General features: G+C 41.5%; 1 protein-coding gene across 3 annotated transcripts in view; it reads right to left on the bottom strand.

The window, feature by feature from the left end:
- The window catches only part of HSD17B7 (hydroxysteroid 17-beta dehydrogenase 7), a 29,516-nt gene extending 15,224 nt beyond the window's left edge, over window positions 1–14,292 (bottom strand). Inside the window, exons 1-5 of one of the 3 annotated variants that reach the window (XM_055402713.2) lie at window positions 14,060–14,269; window positions 11,350–11,553; window positions 10,025–10,117; window positions 7,354–7,468; window positions 1,312–1,506 (exon numbers count right to left, since the gene is read on the bottom strand). In XM_055402713.2, the coding sequence (XP_055258688.1) occupies window positions 1,312–1,506; window positions 7,354–7,468; window positions 10,025–10,117; window positions 11,350–11,553; window positions 14,060–14,094 (642 nt within the window). In that variant the 5' untranslated portion in view covers window positions 14,095–14,269. Of the gene's footprint in view, window positions 1–1,311; window positions 1,507–7,353; window positions 7,469–7,715; window positions 8,856–10,024; window positions 10,118–11,349; window positions 11,554–14,059 lie in introns of those variants that run through there. The other 2 variants (XM_055402715.2, XM_055402714.2) reach the window with 2 other exon arrangements.
- Window positions 14,293–19,217: the final 4,925 nt, after the last annotated feature.

The raw sequence follows: 19,217 nt of genomic DNA, 5'->3' as shown, positions 1-19,217 counted from the left end.
TGCATGCACATAAGTACACATACCTCCCACATATGTACAGTTACATACATAGACACACACACATTCTAACACAAAGCACTGTTGTGAATGCCTCATACCACTCCAATCACTCAGTCCTCCCAGCAAATCTATGAGCAAACACTATTATTAACCCTGTTTCTCAGATGAGGAAACTGGAAGTACAAAGACATTAAACAATCTGTCCAAGGTGACAGAGCCAGGATTCAAAAGCAGTTCTAGAGAATATGCTCATAGCTTCTACTTTTATACCATCCTCTTCACTAGGAGGTTTGATCCTAAGAGCCAGTTCTCAGAAGTGAGAATTCCAGCTGATGAAGGTCTCCATTCCAGAATCAACCAGGTCTAGACCATTACATAAGGTTTAGACCGCTGTATCTAATGGATGATCAAAAATGGCCCCTTAAGGGCAAATAGTTTCTGCACTGTCTTTTTATTTCTCCTTCCTCCTCAATTCTAAGCCTGGGTCAGTACCCTAAAAATGGTCAGTTTTTGTAAATATTGTTGGAATTAAATTACTCTCCAGTCCCACATTCAAAAAACACAGTCAAGGCAAACAAAGAAAAATGCCCACAGGAGACACTGGAGATTTCCAGTTAAAAATTTAGACCTGGGCAAGAGAAACATACAAAGAAGCACTAAGTTCCAGACCACAGAGGCCACAAGAAGCCAGCATGTCTGACAAGGACTGCTCTCTCAACCCAGTCCTCACAAAGACAGAGCTCTGCAGCCTCAAGGGCTTTCTAACTATCAACTGTCCTGTAACACTGGATAGAACAAACACTGGGTGGCAGCATGGCTTAATGGGAAAAGTCCAAGCTATGAAGTTGGACAGCCTTGAGCTCCACCCTTCACTAACTGTGTGACTTCTGGGTAAATGACTTTAATAAGGACTCCAAACTTTAGTGTCCTCATAAGAAAATGGAAATACTCAGACCCACCTCACTGTGATGGGAAAGGTATTAAATGATACATATGGCAAATGCTTAATAGGGGCTATGGATATCGTTAGTAGTGTCATTCTGTTATATAAATTATAGCTCCAGAGGAGCTACAGACTGGTAAATGAAGCCCCATATCCCTACAAGTTCAGAGCTCATTATCTCTGCCCTAAAACTTCCGATACATCCACTGCCGCTCTTTGTCATGTCTTAGCTTGTCCTCACAGCAATCCTGCTCAAGAAACAATACTTCATCTGCACATGACAATAGAGAGGCAGCCACTTTACTAAGCAATCAGTGCTGGTTCAGAAAACACTGCCCTGCCATCTCCATATCACTGAGACAAGCTACCTGATGGTTGAAGTTTCTGTTCAAAGCCACACTCAGAAGGTCAATAGCGTATTTGGAAGAGCTGTAGGGCTCCTGGCCTTTGCTGTGCTGGACATCCTCAAGGCTGAAATTAGATTTCTTTGCGTTGCGAGATGATGTCCAAATGAGCTGAGATGGACTCTCACTGTGACATAGGAGAGGTTCCAGTTCCTGAATCTGAATGAGGAATAAGAGAAACAAAAAAAAAGTATCAAAATACTAAGGGATTACAAGATAACAATTTTGAAACCAATATAAATGTACACTAGAACTGAACAGGTGTGTCATTGGTAGAGTGGGACACAAGTAAGCAAGAGAAGGAGTTTAGACTGATCCATGTAGTAAGGGATTAAAGTCAGAGACATCAGTGGGAACTCATGTTTAGCTTAATAAAGATTCAGATGGTTACATACAAAATACTTATAGATATTTATATATAAATGGGTTAGCATACACATAGATATTTCCTTGAATTCTAGAAAAACATCTACGTCTGTTTCATCAACTACGCTAAAGCCTTTGACTGTGTGGATCATAACAAACTGCGGAAAGCTCTTAAAGAGATAGGAATACCAGACCATCTTACCTATCTCCTGAGAAACCTGTATGTGGGTCAAGAAGCAACAGTTAGAAATGGAACAACCGATTAGTTTAAGTTTGAGAAAGGAATACCACAGGGCTGTCTGCTGTCACCCTGTTTGTTTAACCTATATGCTGAGCACATCATGAGAAATGCCAGGCTGGATGAGTTACAAGCTGGAATCAAGATAGGCGGGAAAAACAACAACTTCAGATATGCAGATGATACCACTCTAATGGCAGAAAGGGAAGAGGAACTAGAGAGCCTCTTGATGAGGGTGAAGGAGGAGAAAGAAGAACCATCTTAAGACTAAATATTAAAAAAACTAAGATCATGACATCCAGCCCCATTACTTCATGGCAAATAGAAGGGGAAATGGTAGAAGCAGTGACAGATATCCTCTTCTTGGGCTCTAAAATCTCTGTGCACGGTGACTGCAACCATGAAATTAGAAGACAATTGCTTCTTGGCAGGAAAGCTATGACAAAGCTAGACAGTATGTTGAAAAGCAGAGACATTACTCTGCCAAAAAGGTCTGTATAGTCAAGGCTATGGTCTTCCCAGTGGTCACGTACGGTTGTGAGAACTAGACCGTAAAGAAGCCAGAATGCCAAAGAATTGATGCCTTCAAACTGTGGTGCTGGAGAAGACTCCTGAGAATCCCTTGGACAGCAAGGAGATTATACTAGTCAAATCCTAAGGAAAGTCAACCCTGAATATTCATTGGAAGGACTGAAGCTGAAGCTCCAGCATTTTTGTCCTCTGATGCAAACGGCTGACTCACTGGAAAAGTCCCTAATGCTGGGAAAGATGGAGGGCAGAAAGAGAAGAGGGCATCAAAGGAGGAGATGGCTGCATGGCATCACAGATGAAATGGACATGAACTTGGGCAAACTCGGGAGATGGTGAGGGACAGGGAGGCCTGGTGTGCTACAGTTCCATGGGGCCGCAAAGAGTCAGACACGACTGGGAGCCTGAACAACAAGAAGATATGTCCTTGCTCTGTGAGCTGAGAGGGCCTACAAGCAAATGCTATCTCAACAGCATGGAGCACCAGACCTTGTTTTCTAATACCATTCTCCAATAAAAGGAAACAGATCTGTTCAGAGAAATGTCTGATTCTGAGACTGGGATAGGAAATATATAACGTGAGTCGTAAATATCATGTAGTGTCAGAACAAAACCAGAAAGCCACAATGATGAGGCTGTGTCAAAGATACAGAAGTTCCACAGGACAGAAAGCCTGGAAATAAACCCACGCACCTATGGTCAAGCAATCTACAAGGGAGGAAAGCACATACAGTGTGAAAAGAAGGTCTCTTCAGTAACTGGTATGGGGAAAACTGGACAGCTACATGCAAGTGAATGAAATTCAAACATTCTCTAATACCACAGTCAAAAGTAAACTCAAAATGGATAAAAGATCTAAATGTAAGACCAGATACTATTAAACTCCTGTAGGAAAACATAGGCAGAACACTCTTTGACATAAATCACAGCAATATCTTTTTGGATACACCTCCTAGAGTAATGAAAATAAAAACAAAGCTAAACAAATGGGATCTAGTTAAACTTAAAGGCATTTGCACAGCAAAGGAAACTATAAATAAAACAATAAATTGAAAAAATAAATATAAAAAAATACAACCTACAGAATGGGAGAAAATATTGACAAACAATGCGACCCATAAGGGATTAATTCCAAAATATACAAACAGCTTATTCAGTTCAATATCAAAAAACAAACAACCCAATCAAAATATGGGTAGACGATCTAAATAGACATTTCTCCAAAGGAGATACACAGATGGCCAAGACACACATGAAAAGATTTTTAACATCATTCATTATTAGAGAAATGCTAATCACAACTATTAATACAATGAGGTATCACCTCACCAGTCTACAAATAACAAATGCTGGAACGGGTACAGAGAGAAAGGAAACCTCTTAAACTGCTGATGGGACTACAAATTGGTACCACCACTATGGAGAACAGTATGACAGAGCTCGACTGAGAACAGAGCTACCGAAACGTACTTCAAACAGACATACACACCATGATGCACATGGCGGCACTGTTTACAACAGCCAAGACGTGGAAACCACCTAAATGTCCACTGCTAGATGGATGGGTAAAGATGTGCTGTGTGCACACACACACACACAGTGGAATATCACTCAACCTTAAAATGAACACAATCATGCCGTTTGCAGCAACATGGGTGAACCTAGAGATTACCACACTAACTGAAGTCAGAGAAAGACGAATCCATGACATCACCTATATGTGAAATCCAGAAAAAAGTGACACAGAAAGATTTATTTACAAAATAGAAATAGACTCACAGACACAGAAAACAAATTTGCAGTTACCCAAGGGTAAAGGTGTGGGGACACATTACTAGATATAAAATAGGTAAGATAAATATAGATATAAAAGAGATATAAATAGATAAAAAATAGATATAGATAGACATAACAGAGATAAAATAGATATAAAATAGATAACCAACAAGGACCTACTGTATAGCACAGAGAACTATACTCAATATTTTGTAATAACCTATACAGGAAAAGAATCTGAAAAAGAAGACATATGTGTATATAGATATACACATACATATACATGTATATATAACTTAATCATTTTTCTGTACACCTGAAACTAATACAACGTTGTAAATCAACTATACTTCAATAAAAGTTTTTGAAACAGATATAAAAGTTCCGACTGAAAGAGGTCCAATGGCCCAAGCTAAAATAATTCGAGTAAGAAAATAATGTTTATAATTCAAAGGAGAAAATACATATCCATGAATCTGCATGGATGTAACAAATGCCTTTACTCAGCTTTACAAAGGAATAATAGGCCAATAAATAAGTGGTTGAATAAAGAATTAAGTAGAGAAGAACAGACATATCTCCCTTGCAGAAAAACTCCAAATAATTCATATAGCTACTCCGTGTCTAAGAAGGCCAAGCACACCCAAGTGTGGGTTACACAAAGTAACTTTCTTCCACAAGACTACTACATGTAAAGGGAGAAAGAAGTAACTTTACAAAGGAAAACCTGACAAACACTACTTCAATTCAGCGGATCAAAGACAGCATCAGCACTAATAAGACATACTGACAGGATGTGACGAGACCGGCAGTCTATCTCTGTGCCTTCCTTTCAAAAACACATTTTGTCAAATCTAATCATGAGGAAAACAGACACATCCCAATAAGGGACCATGTACAAAACACCTGAGCAGTAATCCCCAAAAGTTAACAGACTATCATCAAAAACAAGGAAAGTATGAGAAATTATCACGGCCAAGAAGAGCCTAAGGAGATTTGACTACTAAATGTAATGTGAGATTTAACTACTAAATGGGATGCTAGAAACTGAAAAACGGTATCACACAAAATTGAAGAAATCTGAATAAAGCATGGAGTTTCATTAATAGTAATATATCCACATTGGTTCACTAACTGACAATCTACCAAACTATGCAGGATGTTAATAACAGAGGAAACTGGGACTTCCCTGGTGGTCCAGTGGTTAATACTCCAAGCTTCTAATGCAAGGGGATGCAGGTTCAAGTCCACGTTGGGGAACTAAGATCTCGCAAGCAGGATGATGCAGCCAAAAGATAATAATAATAGAGGAAACTAGGCCTAGGCTATGAAGAAACTCTCTCTGCAATAATTCTGTAAATCTAGAGCTATCCTATAACTAGAAGTTTATTAAAGAAATATCTAGGAATGCTTCCAGATCTGCAATGAATATTTACATCAAATCAAGAGAATCCATGAACATGAGATTAACTCAGTTATCTGGTTCCACAATGCGTACTGCACTGTACCTGGAACTTTACAGAAATTATCTCTAGTCTTTTAACAGCCCAAAAAGTTTGATCATTTATAATCACACTGGGGATGGACCCATTCATATAATGCATTTACACCTGGACCGAGAATCCAAGTTTGTGTTCCACAAAGCAGTAAGATTCCTAAAACTAATTCGGAGAGAAGGCATCATAAACCTTCCTGTTATTTTATTTGATAAATCAATCCCCAAATCCCTGCTGTTAGGCCTACCTACATAAGGATACACAATGTTAAGTCATGTCATCAGGACACCTGTGATAATTGTGCCTTTGGTCACAACTCTCCTCTGCCATTCCCCCAACCTGGATTACCCCAAAATACTCGATTTCCTTAACAACTTGATTTTTTAAACAGTAGATCCATCAAAAATTGACAGACTATTAATAGTAACATTAACTTACCCTCTATCATTGCCAATTAATTTAATAATTCAAAAAGAGGGCAAAGAATGAGAGGATTATAAAAACATAAGAGATATATTAGAGGAATCTCTGAAGAGTTATAAAAGATGATCAGATATGAATTCAATCCTATCCTGACTATATTTTAACTTTTATCACTGAAAAAGCAATACCACATTTTTTTTTTAAGCGCTGAAGGATCTAGAATGACACATGAATTTCACATTCACTCCTGATATTCTGGTACCCCAGTTCAAAGGGGTTCCCAATTTCATTTGTATCAGTCTAGAAATAGATATATATTTGTCTATTTGTTTACACAAATGAGGTCACACTATACATAGTACAATCAGCTGTTTCTTCTCAATAATAAAATACTAATAGCTATCCCATCTAAGTGCAAAAGATCTTTTCTTTTAGTGGTTTCACAATATTCCAATGTTTATGTACATCTTAAATCATTATATTTATATTTACAGCTAGCCCTCAAGGAGGTCCAATTATGAGGGAAATTACATTTGAGGTGGAAAAAAAATGATCATAAATCTAACTAAAAGTGTCAGAAATACAAATTCTATGCATCAGAAAGAGTTCTTCTAATACCAAAGAATTAAAAGCAACTGGCACAAGAGCTGGGCATTACTTAATCTAGATAGTAAAGCAGTCTTATGACACTAACTGTGAGGCAAGAGCACAGAACAACTTAGGCAATTTGCACATCCCTGGCTTAGCTTTATATGTATGCCTGGAATTGTGATACAGCAGTCTGGATGCTTAAGAAATCACAACAAGACAGTAAAAGATGAACTACTAAGTATTGTCTAATAGTGTCTGTTACCCCATCCTGTCTGATGACAAGCCCAGTTTCAAAGACCATGCAGAACAGTACTTGTTCACTTTCCAGTTCTGTTCATTGTTTCTAAAAGAGCTTGTGTGTTCATATTTTACTTTCCGCTCTCTGAAATTGATGTCCAGAGGAAAAACTACACCAGCCAGCTGCTTGAGGGAAGCAATGTTTTCAAAGAGTAATCACCCCATTTAAACACTCAAAGATGTAATGCCAGCCATAAACTAATGAGCTTAACAACACAGCACTGGACATCTGGACAAGTGTTTAGGTTCGCAGCACTAAGTGTTGGCTTACTAAGCCTAAAGCCTTTTTACCAGGATAAAGTGGCCAAAGACATTGGTTTCAAACACCTCCTGGAGCCCATCAGGAGTAATCTTGTCATTCTGGGTTAGCAGTCCTTCAGCTGTGGAGAACATATGAATCACTTTTCTGAAACAGCAGAAGACAATGGTATGACTTTTTAAAGCTTATTTAACTGAAGATACTAAAGAGATACCCCCTCCTGCCTTCCCCAACCCCCCAAATTTTCCTTGCTTCTGTAATAACAGGTACAGAAATACTTATTTCTCAGAGCAGGTTATTTTGAGCACTAAATCAAATGCAAAAAATGCCTTCTGGCACCCAGTTCAACTTATATACTTATAGTCCCTACAACCAACAGGAACCTGAGCCTCTCAAAACCCTGCTGCAAAAACTCTCTTCCCTTCATTTCAAATCAAGTTATTAGGTTGGTGAAAAAGTAATTGTGGTTTCAGACCATGAATTTTAAATCATTATAAGTAGGCTCAAACATATCTTTATTAATCAAAATAGGAACCATTACAATCAACCCATTTTTGCCAATGAGAAATAAGTTTGTTTACTCCTGTAGCATAAAAATGTATGCTTCAGGATTCCACAAACTCTTGGAAAGCATTTTTCTGCTTCCTGCTGGTTGTGGAAGCGTTTTCCCTGCAAAAAGTTGTCAAGATGCTTGAAGAAGTTGTAGTCAGTTGCCGAGAGATCAGGTGAATATGGTAGATGAGGCAAAACTTTAAATAGCCCAATTCATTCAACTTTTGAAGCACTGGATGTGCAACGTGTGGGCATGGAGAAGAACTGGGCCCCCTCTCCTGACCAATGCAGCTACAGGCATTGCATTTTTTGGTGCTTCTCATTGATTTGGTGAACCTACTTCTCAAATGTAATGGTATCACCAGGACTCAGAAAGCTGTAGTGGATCAGAATGGCAGCACACCACCAGTGACCATGACATTTTTTGGGGTGCAAGTTTGGCTTCAGCAAGTGCTCTGGAGCTTCCTCTTGGTCCAAACACTGAGCGGGTTGTTGTCAGTTGTCATATACAGTCCCCTTTGTAGTGCACATTACAATCTGACTGAGAAGTGGTTCGCTGTTTTTGCATAGAATAAGAGAAGATGACACTTCAAAATGACGATTTTTTTGATTTGCAGTCAGCTCATGAGGCTCCCACTTATCAAGCTTTCTCGCCTTTCCGATCTCCTTCAAATGCCAAACTACCGTAGAATGGTAAACACTGAGTTCTTCAGCAACTTCTGATGCAGTTGTAAGAGGATCAGCTTCAACGATTGTTCTCAATTGGTTACTGTCATCTTCTGACCATCGGCCACTGAGTTCCCCATCTTCAAGGATCTCGTCTCCTTTGCAAAACTTCTCAAACAACCACTGCACTGTATGTTTGTTAGCAGTTCCTGGGCCAAATGTGTTGTTGATATAAGTTGTCTCCACTGCGTTATGAATAATTTTGAACTCAAATAGCAAAATCACTTGAATTTTCTTTTTGTCTAACATCATTTCCCTAGTATAAAAAAATATAAAATACATAGCAAGTAATAAGTCAATAGTAAAAAACAAAGTGAGAAATGTGCACTGAAATGATGTATAACACAACCACATTTATTTAAGAATGTATTCTAATATCAGATAGCAAATTTCAACCATGCAAAGCCAAAATACTTTTGCACCAACCTAATACAAGTGAACTGCCCTGGGGGAAAACAGTCATGCCAAGAAGAAAAAGTCTTCGCCTGCACACTGATGTCTAACTGCTGAACAAAGTAACAAAGTGAAGCAGGCTTTTGTATTATAGGGAATTCCTGAGGCATTGAATACAATAAGACAGTGATCTGTTGTGAATCAAGACCAGCAAGTGATTTTGTGTGTAGGGGTATGTGTGTGTTGAATGGCAGAAAAGTAAAATAAAAGAAGCAGTATAGGAAGTAGCATGAAGTAAGAGTAATATCTGTTTATGAATACGTATGGATGTGCTCAGTTGCTCAGTTGTGTCTGACTCTTTGCCATGGACTATAGCATGCCAGGTTCCTCTGTCCACTGAATTTTCCAGGCAAGAATATGGGAATGGGTTAGTCGCCATTTCCTTCTCCAGGGACTCCCTGACCCAGGGATCAAACCCACGTCTCCTGCATTGGAAGGCAGATTCTTTACCACTGTGCCACCTGGGAAGTCCATGAATAAGTACACTGGGTCACAAAAAAGATTTATTTCTTACTGTAGGTTGTAGTTAAACATTTTGGAAGCCACTAATATGCCCTGAGAATCTCCCAGGAAGGTATTTAGCCCTGTACATTTCCTTAGCCTACTGGTCAGAGTGTCTGACACATGGCTGAGAAATGCTTCTAAAGCTGCCTTCCTGGATATTAGAGTCTCACTGACAACTCTGCCTAGTTCTGAAATGTTCCAATGGACACAGTCAGGCAGACCAAAACTGACCTGCCAAAACATGCAACATCCTTGGAATATCTGGGGACCAAGAACACAGAATCATGACTTGCAACATTCCTCACCAAGATGAAAGCATGTTTATGACACGGCTGCAACATGTACTTTCTATCTTCATTCTTCTCAACACCCACTCACCCCCTTAACTTAATGGACTGAAGGCAAAACTAGGCAAAAAATAAATAAACACCTTCCTTCCCATCAGTTAATCTAGAAGATAGAAATTACCTTGAAAACAGACCACGAAAAAGTGCTTTGATATTCAGCTGTGGATTAGGCATGATCCCAGCATTTAGATATACGTAGTCTAATCTCTGAAACCTGCAAGTAAAATCAAGAAAGAAGATTGTTAGCTATCTCTTAGAGCAGTTAGAATAAAGAAGGTCCATGAAGGACAGAAAGCACAAAAATGATGGCCGTAGCAAGCTAAGGCATTGCTTTCTCAACATTTTTTATTTAGCCATGGTAAATATATGAGTATTCTTTTTTTGATGGTGGCCTCAAACAGAATTTAGAGAGCTGTAATGGGTTTTGAAATCAAATCTTCTCTGATCAATACTCCTCCCAGCTTAGTCCTCCCAATAAGGTACCGCAGCAACTCTATTAAACCCACTCTCCTTCTGGTCTTAGAAAGGTTTTTGCTTTAAAAAAAAAAAAATTCACATCTTTCCTCTTTGACAAGTAAAATTTATATAGTCTGATCCATCAATGCTTGAATCTGAGCACCAAGATATCCATTAGAGCAGGGAACACAGTAATGCAGACGGCTATCAAGCATAAATGAAATACAATATATTATTCTTCAGCCAATTTTTTTACCAAGAAGGCTTTCCTTATATAGACCGAAGTTCATTTTACTGTCCATGGAAATAAAGAAGCTCTTGCTTATTAAGGGCCTGAATTACAAAAATATAATTAATAGTTTATTAATTAAACTAATTCATTCCTCTTAGAAGAAAAAAACATGCCCTGTCTCTCCAGAAAAATGCATTGTGTAGCTATATGCAATTTATTGTACATTTTTTGAGAAGTTATATTCTAAGGACTCTAGCCCTTCATATACTAAACATTTATCAAATGTTTATTGTACGCCAATTACTGTCGGTATGAACAAATTTTTAGTGAGTGGCCTGGGGAAATATCTTCACTTGTCAATACCTGCCTTACACACTTAATGGAGTTTTTTTATGTGACACAAAGATGCAAAAAATGTATTTAAACATCAAAGGAGTTACACTAACCTAAGACTTTACAACTGACTGTAGGTCAAAATATGCTCATAAATTAATCTTCATGGAATGGTCATGATTATGATTAAGAGTGAAAATATGGTATAAGTTCAGTCCAGTTCAGTCACTCAGTCGTGTACGACTCTTTGCGACCCCATGAATTGCAGCACGCCGAGGCATAGTATGTCACTATTCAGATTTCCTCAGTGTAACTTCTTTTTACACTGCACCTATTTCTTTAATAGATTTTCCCATCCCTTCTTATTCTATTAGCTGCTGCACTGCACAATCACATGAGAAAAAAGCCACCAATAAGACGCAGACCTTTGCTTGAGCTCCTTGGTGGCCTGGAACACCGACGGCAGGCTGCTGACATCCAGCTGCACGATGGAGACCTCAGCAACGGGGTGGGAGGCCAGCAGAGAGGCGCGGACAGCTTCTGCTTTGCTCATGTTCCTGCACGCCAAGCACAGGTGAAGCGCGTCATCTTCTTCCAGCAAACGCCTGCAGAGGGCTAGGCCCACACCACTGAGGGGACAATTCAGATACAGAATATGCATTAAATGAGATGGTGCCAAATAGAGGCAACTTCTTTCTGGCTCAGAAGACTGATTTTGTCAACTTGAGCCCCAAACAGGAGCCCAGGTAGACAGAAAGCACTCAAAAACTATGTAAAGAAGTGGGGAACCCTCCAACTCTAATAGTCACTGGCTCAGGATGTTGTCCAGGAGAAGGAAATGGCACCCCACTCCAGTACTCTTGCCTGGAAAATCCCATGGACAGAGGAGCCTGGTGGGCTGCAGTCCATGGGGTCGCTAAGAGTCAGACACGACTGAGTGACTTCACTTTTACTTTTCACTTTCATGCTGTGAAGGAAATGGCAACCCACTCCAGTGTTCTTGCCTGGAGAATCCCAGGGATGGGGGAGCCTGCTGGGCTGCCGTCCATGGGGTCGCACAGAGTCGGACACGACTGAAGCGACTAAGGAGCAGCAGCAGGAGCAGCAGGATGTTGTCCAGCTTGTGTTTCTTTCATTTGGCAAAAGCTCAATGACCCGAATAACTGCAAATCAGAATTGCCCTTTAGCATTTAAGACAGAGTTTATCCTGTCAGTTCAGTTCAGTTGCTCAGTCGTGTCCGACTCTTTGCGACCCCATGAATAACAGCACGCCAGGCCTCCCTGTCCATCATCAACTCCCGGAGTTCACTCAAACTCATGTCCATCAAGTCGGTGATGCCATCCAGCCATCTCATTCTCTGTCGTCCCCTTCTCCTCCTGCCCCCAATCCCAGCATCAGAGTCTTTTCCAGTGAGTCAACTCGTTGCATGAGGTAGCCAAAGTATTGGAGTCAGTGGTTTTCATTTTATGCTAATCGTGACACTCAAGCGCTAGAAAGAACATCTCAGCAGTTGGCAGTGTGCATGTTTTACTCTACTGTCTAGGTTTCTCAAGGACAAGGGCTCTTCTATCAGCTGGTATCATGGCCACTATCAGCAGCACCAGAAATCCCTAATTTAAGGAATGGGTGACTCTTTCAGGGTAAGGTAAAAGCAAATGGCAGGAGAGGCAAGTCCCTCTCAAGTACTAGGACTGAATAACCAACAGGAAGATGATTAAGTAGAAGATAGGAAAAGGAAATATAAGATGACTACAAGGAAAGAGAAGTAGGGATGAATGCATGCTGCGTGCTTAGTCACTCAGTCGTGTCTGACTCTTGGCGACCCCATGGATTGTTGCCCACCAGGCTCCTCTGTCCATGGAATTTTCCAGGCAAGAATACTGGAGAGGGTTGCCATTTCCTCCTCCAGGGTATCTTCCCCACCCACGGATGAGTACATGTGTCAATGACCTCCTTCAGAAAGAGCATTGTGAAACCACACATAGTAGACGGGGAGAGGGGTCAGACCAGGTTGGCTGATAACAGTGAAACCCTAGGTAAGTGGGCTTTTTCCAAGACTTTAAAGCTGATTCCAGGCAAAGAGCCTAGCACCATGAATAAACCATCCCACTTGAGAATAGGCCTTTACTATAAATATACGATTGCACATATCACAATATCTATAAAAGGAACAAACACAAAATCAAGCCTGACTTATTTAAGCACATCAACATAGAAAGCATCACACTGGCTGTTAAAGTTATTCAGGTGAGGGCATATTAAAATTCTGCCCATCACAGGACACCTGCCGGGTTTGCCTTAGTTAACATGGACATGTCTAGATAACCGAAAGCTGAGTTAACTTTAAATGTCGTTTAAGATAACCTCAGTCCTAATCCACCACCCGAAACGCCTCAATCAGAAAAATGGTTTGGTTAGTTTCATCCTCCACACACTGTTCACTGAATTACAAACGAAAAGTAAAACAGAGGCTGAATCCAAATACCCAACCCCCGGAGTAAATTACTCATCGGCAGTATGGTTACTTGCACTCCTTCCACGCTCTAACAGAAAAATGTTACTTTTCTCTGAGTCTCTGAAGAGTACTTATAATAGGTGTGGAGCACTGTGTTACATGAGATATTCCCCCCAGCCCCCATCCCACTCCACCCCCACCCCCCACCCCGCCCCGTATTCTAACATTCTTGGACGCTGAAATTTATCTAGTGGCTGAAGTCTAGCACAGAAAAAAACTGGGAGAGTACAAAATGTATGGTGACCTAGCCTAATTTGCCAGCGATGATAAAGTCAAAAGTGGAAAGGGGGCGAGGTCTGAGTGGGTAGAGCCCTTTCTCTGCGTACCCACAGGATCGTCACTGACACACATCTCTTAGTGACGCTCTACTTTTTTTTTTCGCTGTCATGTTTAATTGAAAGCACGTTACTGAGCTGCTCACGACGCCGACAGGCCTGGTACCTCGCGCACAGGGGAACCCAGGGAAAAGCCGGACAGGGTCTCGGCTCGCGACCCCACCGAGGCAGGGTGAGCGACAGGAGCTCCTGGGGTCGGTCGGTGGCGGGTCCATCTGGCTCGGCACTTCCTGCCCCCTCGGACCCCAGCCCCGCCGCCTCCACTATCTCGAAGGAGGTCTCACCTGCTCGCCCCGGTGATCAAAACCACCTTCCGCATGCTTGCGCACCCTGTGACCGCGCGCCCAGAGCAGAGACCCAGCGAGGCTTCTCACCGGTACCTAGACCCACATCCCCGCCTCGGCCACGCCCCCGGGCCGTCACTCAGGGCCCGGCGGGGCCCCGCCTCCCTTTTCGTCAAGGCGTTCGCGCTGGGCGGCTCTTCCATCGCGGCCTGCAGCCGCTCGCAGCGCAGGAGCCGGGATGGAGTGAGATAGGCCGAGGGGCGGAGCCGCGGCGTCGCACGAGGCCCGAGCCAATCCGAGCTGTCCCTGCTCCTGGGCTTCGGAATGTGTCCCGCCCGGGTCCGCCCCGCTGACTTCCGGCGTTTGTCGCGCTTGGGGCGTTCTCCTAGCCGTGCGCTGCGGTAGGGGGTTCGCGGCTCACGCAGCGTGCGCACCCTGGCGCCTCAGGTTAGCACTTCATGGCAGGAAGAACTCAGCACATTTTCACCAGAGCTCCGTATTTTAGAGGAGAGGCTTGAGTCTACTAAGTGAAGTTGAGAGATGATCATTACTTAGTTTTCCATTCAGGCACTGTGCCAATTACACCCAACCTTCTGGTTCCAGAACTCCTCCCCTTCCTCTGAAAAATCACCTTGACGGAAATGAACATTGATTTTACTAAGAACTTTACGGAGAATCATGCATGAACTTGCCAATTTTCAAAACTTGGAATATGGTATAGAGTCAGAGAAGCTCAGAATTCCATAGGACGTAATGGGTCCTGTACTGTAACCTCCTGTTTCAGTTCAGTTCAGTCGCTCAGTCATGTCCGACTCTTTCCGACCCCATGAATCACAGCACGCCAGGCCTCCCTGTCCATCACCAACTCCCAGAGTTCACTCAAACTCATGTCCATCGTGTCGGTGATGCCATCCAGCCATCTTATCCTCTGTTGTCCCCTTCTCCTCCTGCCCCCAATCCGTCCCAGCGTCAGTCTTTTCCAGTGAGTCAACTCGTCGCATGAGGTGGCCAAAGTATTGGAGTTTCAGCTTTAGCATCAGTCCTTCCAATGAACACCCAGGACTGATCTCCTTTAGAATGGACTGGTTGGATCTCCTTGCAGTCCAAGGGACTCTCAAGAGTCTTCTCCAACACCACAGTTCAAAAGCATCGATTCTTCTGCAATCAGCTTTCTTCACAGTCCAACTCTCACATCCATACATGACCACAGGAAAAACCATTGCCTTGACTAGACGGACCTTTGTTGGCAAGTAATGTCTCTGCTTTTTAATATGCTGTCTAGGTTGATCATAACTTTCCTTCCAAGGAGTAAGCGTCTTTTAATTTCATGGCTGCAATCAGCATCTGCAGTGATTTTGGAGCCCAGAAAAATAAAGTCTGACACTGTTTCCACTGTTTATCCATCTATTTCCCATGAAGTGATGGGACCAGATGCCATGATCTTAATTTTCCGGATGTTGAGCTTTAAGCCAACTTTTTCACTCTCCTCTTTCACTTTTATCAAAAGGCTTTGGAGTTCCTCTTCACTTTCTGCCATAAGGGTGGTGTTATCTGCATATCTGAGGTTATTGATATTTCTCCCAGCAATCTTGATTCCAGCTTGTACTTCTTCCAGCCCAGTGTTCCTCATGATGTACTCTGCATATAAGTTAAATAAGCAGGGTGACAATATACAGCCTTGATGTACTCCTTTTCCTATTTGGAACCAGTCTGTTGTTCCATGTCCAGTTCTAACTGTTGCTTCCTGACCTGCGTATAGGTTTCTCAAGAGGCAGGTCAGGTGGTCTGGTATTCTCATCTCTTTCAGAATTTTCCACAGTTTATTGTGATCCACACAAAAGTATTGCTGCTAAGTCACTTCAGTCGTGTCAGACTCTGTGTGACCCCTTAGACGGCAGCCCACTAGGCTCTCCTGTCCCTGGGATTCTCCAGGCAAGAACACTGGAGTGGGTTGCCATTTCCTTCTCCAATGCATGAAAGAGAAAAGTGAAAGTGAAGTCGTGTCCAACCCATAGCAACCCCACGGACTGCAGCCTACCAGGCTGCTCCATCCTGAGTGGAGTGTACTGGAGTGGCTTGCCATTGCCTTCTCTGACACAACTATTAGATAAATCTTATACCAATAAAATTAGATTGAAAGAATAAATGTGATTATTAAAGATTTAATTCCTATATTATCAATATTCTTTTTTTTTTTTTTGAGTGGCACTCAGCTTCTACCCATAACCCACTTACAACTATTATAAAGAAACCATGATTTAACAATATTTTCTGAAAGTTCTGGAGTAAAATTAACTCCAGTGTTGGGCTGCACACCTACAGTCTTGCAACCCTTGTAGCTGCCCAATTGATAGACCAAAGAAAGAATCCAGAGGCAGCAAAAGAGACATCAATGATTTATTACATCTCGCATGTAACAGGCAACTGTCCTGGAGTGAGGCCCCACTGTGTATGGTCAATAGGAGGCAGGACAAGGCAGCAGTATTCATTACACATTGGAGGAGAAGGCTATCTGTAACGGGGGATTTGACATCAAAAGGACTCCTTAATTGCCACGGAGACTGCTAAAACATCTTCCCACAGTTCTTTGGGTTAGCAACCTGTGCAAGGGCCACTGTTTCTTATTGGTGATCAAACATGTTGAAATCATTCTGGCCCTCAGTCTTAGAATAATTATTAGCTAGGGTTGGGTTAATCATACCAATTAAACTTTCAGCTCAGGGGAAGGAGGCCATCATGTGCATATAGTAAGGATGAGGCAGGGCCAGGTACGGCAGAGATGTACAGAGATCAAGACAGCAGCGATTTTATAGGGCCTGACAGTACACACCAATCTTTAGAATCTAGACCCAAAGCCTCCTTTTAGAGTGTCCAGAGCTCAGAGTTCCCTGGAGGAGGGCATGGCAACCCACTCCAGTATTCTTGCCTTGATAATCCCATGGACAGAGGAGCCTGGTGGGCTACAGACTATGGGGTTGCAAAGAGTCAGACACGACTGAGGCAACTTAGCATGAAAGCCCATAGAGTTCAGAAATGACTTGTGAGAAATAAGGGAGGGGACATAGAGTTGTATGGCTATCCTATGAAAAACTCATTCCTACCAATAAGGGAGGGCCCAGACTCAGGATTTAGTTTCATCACAGTCTTAGGATGACCAGTATAGGACTGACTGTGAGTTAAGTGAAGGCCTGAAGACTTCAGAGCAAGACGAGCAGTCTCTCCTTCCGTCATGATGTCCATCCAGGCCAAGTGATTTGGTCTTCTCCAAATGAAGTGTCTGCTTTCAAGGTTCTGCAGCCTCTGAAAGATAGGCTGAACTGCTAGATGTGCCAGAGAGACCAGGAGAATAGGACTCTGTTGATGACAGATACTTAATTTTGTATTTTAAAGCTATTTCATCGCATGCCAGATGCTGCTCAATAAGTCATAATTTTTTAATAAATCTTTTCTTAAAAATGTATTTGCCGGCACTGGGTCTTAGTTGGGGCATCTAGTTCCCTGACAAAGGGTCAAATCCAGGCCACCTTCATTGGGAGCGCAGAGTCTTAGCCATTGGACCACCAGAGAAGTCCTTATGGTTTTGCTTATAGGTGAATAAGTGTGACTTTTATCACCTCAAGCTAGTCATCTTGAGTTTATATTGTTCATAGGCTGTTTTCCTAGAGACACCAGAAGAAAACATGCTACCCAGAAATCCCATTTATCCCTAATAAACCTTGGCCCCAAAATCTGCATAGTAAATGCAGACACTACCTTTGGCTGTTTATTCATTTCTTCATATAATAAATTTGCTTCTACACTAAACTCTGAAACTGATCTCCAGTTTCTTGTATCATGCCTGAAATTGTCCTTAACTAGACAAAAATAAATAAAGATATCTTTAGCCTCCATAATAGAGTTTTGTCCTGGGTCCTTACAGTCCTATCTAGAACTAACTTGCCTATGGTTTGCAACAGGGGCAAAAAAAAAACAAAACAGCTGCCAGTGGGACCTTTTCTTGTAGATATCTTTCATCTGTCTTTTCTTCAAATCACTGTACATCCAATATGGCCGAGAACTACTTTGATAGTGGCATCCAATATCATTAGATAGTAAAAGGTCATATGCTGCTTATACATAATAAATTATTGTTCTTTAGGACTCAAGGACCAGAAGATATTATGTGTGTGCATTTCTTTTTCAAATACAAAATGAATATAAAATTATAAATGGAGACAAATCAGTTTTCTAGTACTGATTTTACTAGTTTTATAATCAGCTGTTTAAAAAATGCAGGGCCTTTTAAGTTGTTAGATAAAATATTAAAGAGCAGATAAAATCTCTGTCTTTAGTAATAAATTATATATTCAGATATACGCATAATATATGAAAATGAAAGTGTTAATTGCTCAGTTGTGTCCAATCTTTGTGACCCCATGGACTGTAGCTTGCCAGGCTCCTCTGTCCATTGGATTCTCCAGGCAAGAATACTGGAGTGGGTAGCCATTCCCTGCTTTTCTCCAAGTGATCTTCCTGACCCAGGAACTGAACCTGGGTCTCCTGCATTGCAGGTAGATTCTTTACTGTCTGACCCACATAATATATATCTATGGCTTATCACCTGTGGATCCAAATGTATCACTTATATCTACCTTTAAACTTTGGGAATAGATGTTGAGTATAGAATTGTACCTCTTTGAGCATCTCTGCTATTCCTGTTTATTTTTTATCTTCTCCACCTCCAACCTTATTGCCATTACATATATACTTGAACTCCTGGCCTTTAATTGTGAAACCAAACCAGAAACTCTGGGTGGTCAGAGTATGTTTTCACGAGTCCTCTGGTTATTCTCTGAGGGGTTATATCCTTTCCCTTATATATTGTGGCCATCACTGGAAAAAATAATTACTATTATTAATTACTATTACTATTACTCAGAATTTTAAAAATATAGATGTATTCTTCAGGGACCAGATAAGATATACGTTGTTTTGGGTGGCTCTATCCACTCTCTGTTATGAAGACTGAGTCTGCGTGCTGGTTAATCATAGTTTTCTGTAGCTCGTTGTATGTGTGGGCAGTCTTGAGACAGAGCATATTTGGATTTAGAAGGGATTTCTGTGTATTAAACAAGACAACTTTGTAGCCACAACAGCAAAGGATACCCAATTCTGGACT

Source organism: Moschus berezovskii, chromosome 4 (assembly GCF_049115385.1).
Source record: "Moschus berezovskii isolate FMDL1 chromosome 4, NW_MosBer_1.0, whole genome shotgun sequence".
Lineage (NCBI taxonomy): Eukaryota > Metazoa > Chordata > Mammalia > Artiodactyla > Moschidae > Moschus > Moschus berezovskii.
The sequence above is the reverse complement of the archived record's forward strand: the minus strand, read 5'-3'. Positions and strand labels throughout refer to the sequence as shown.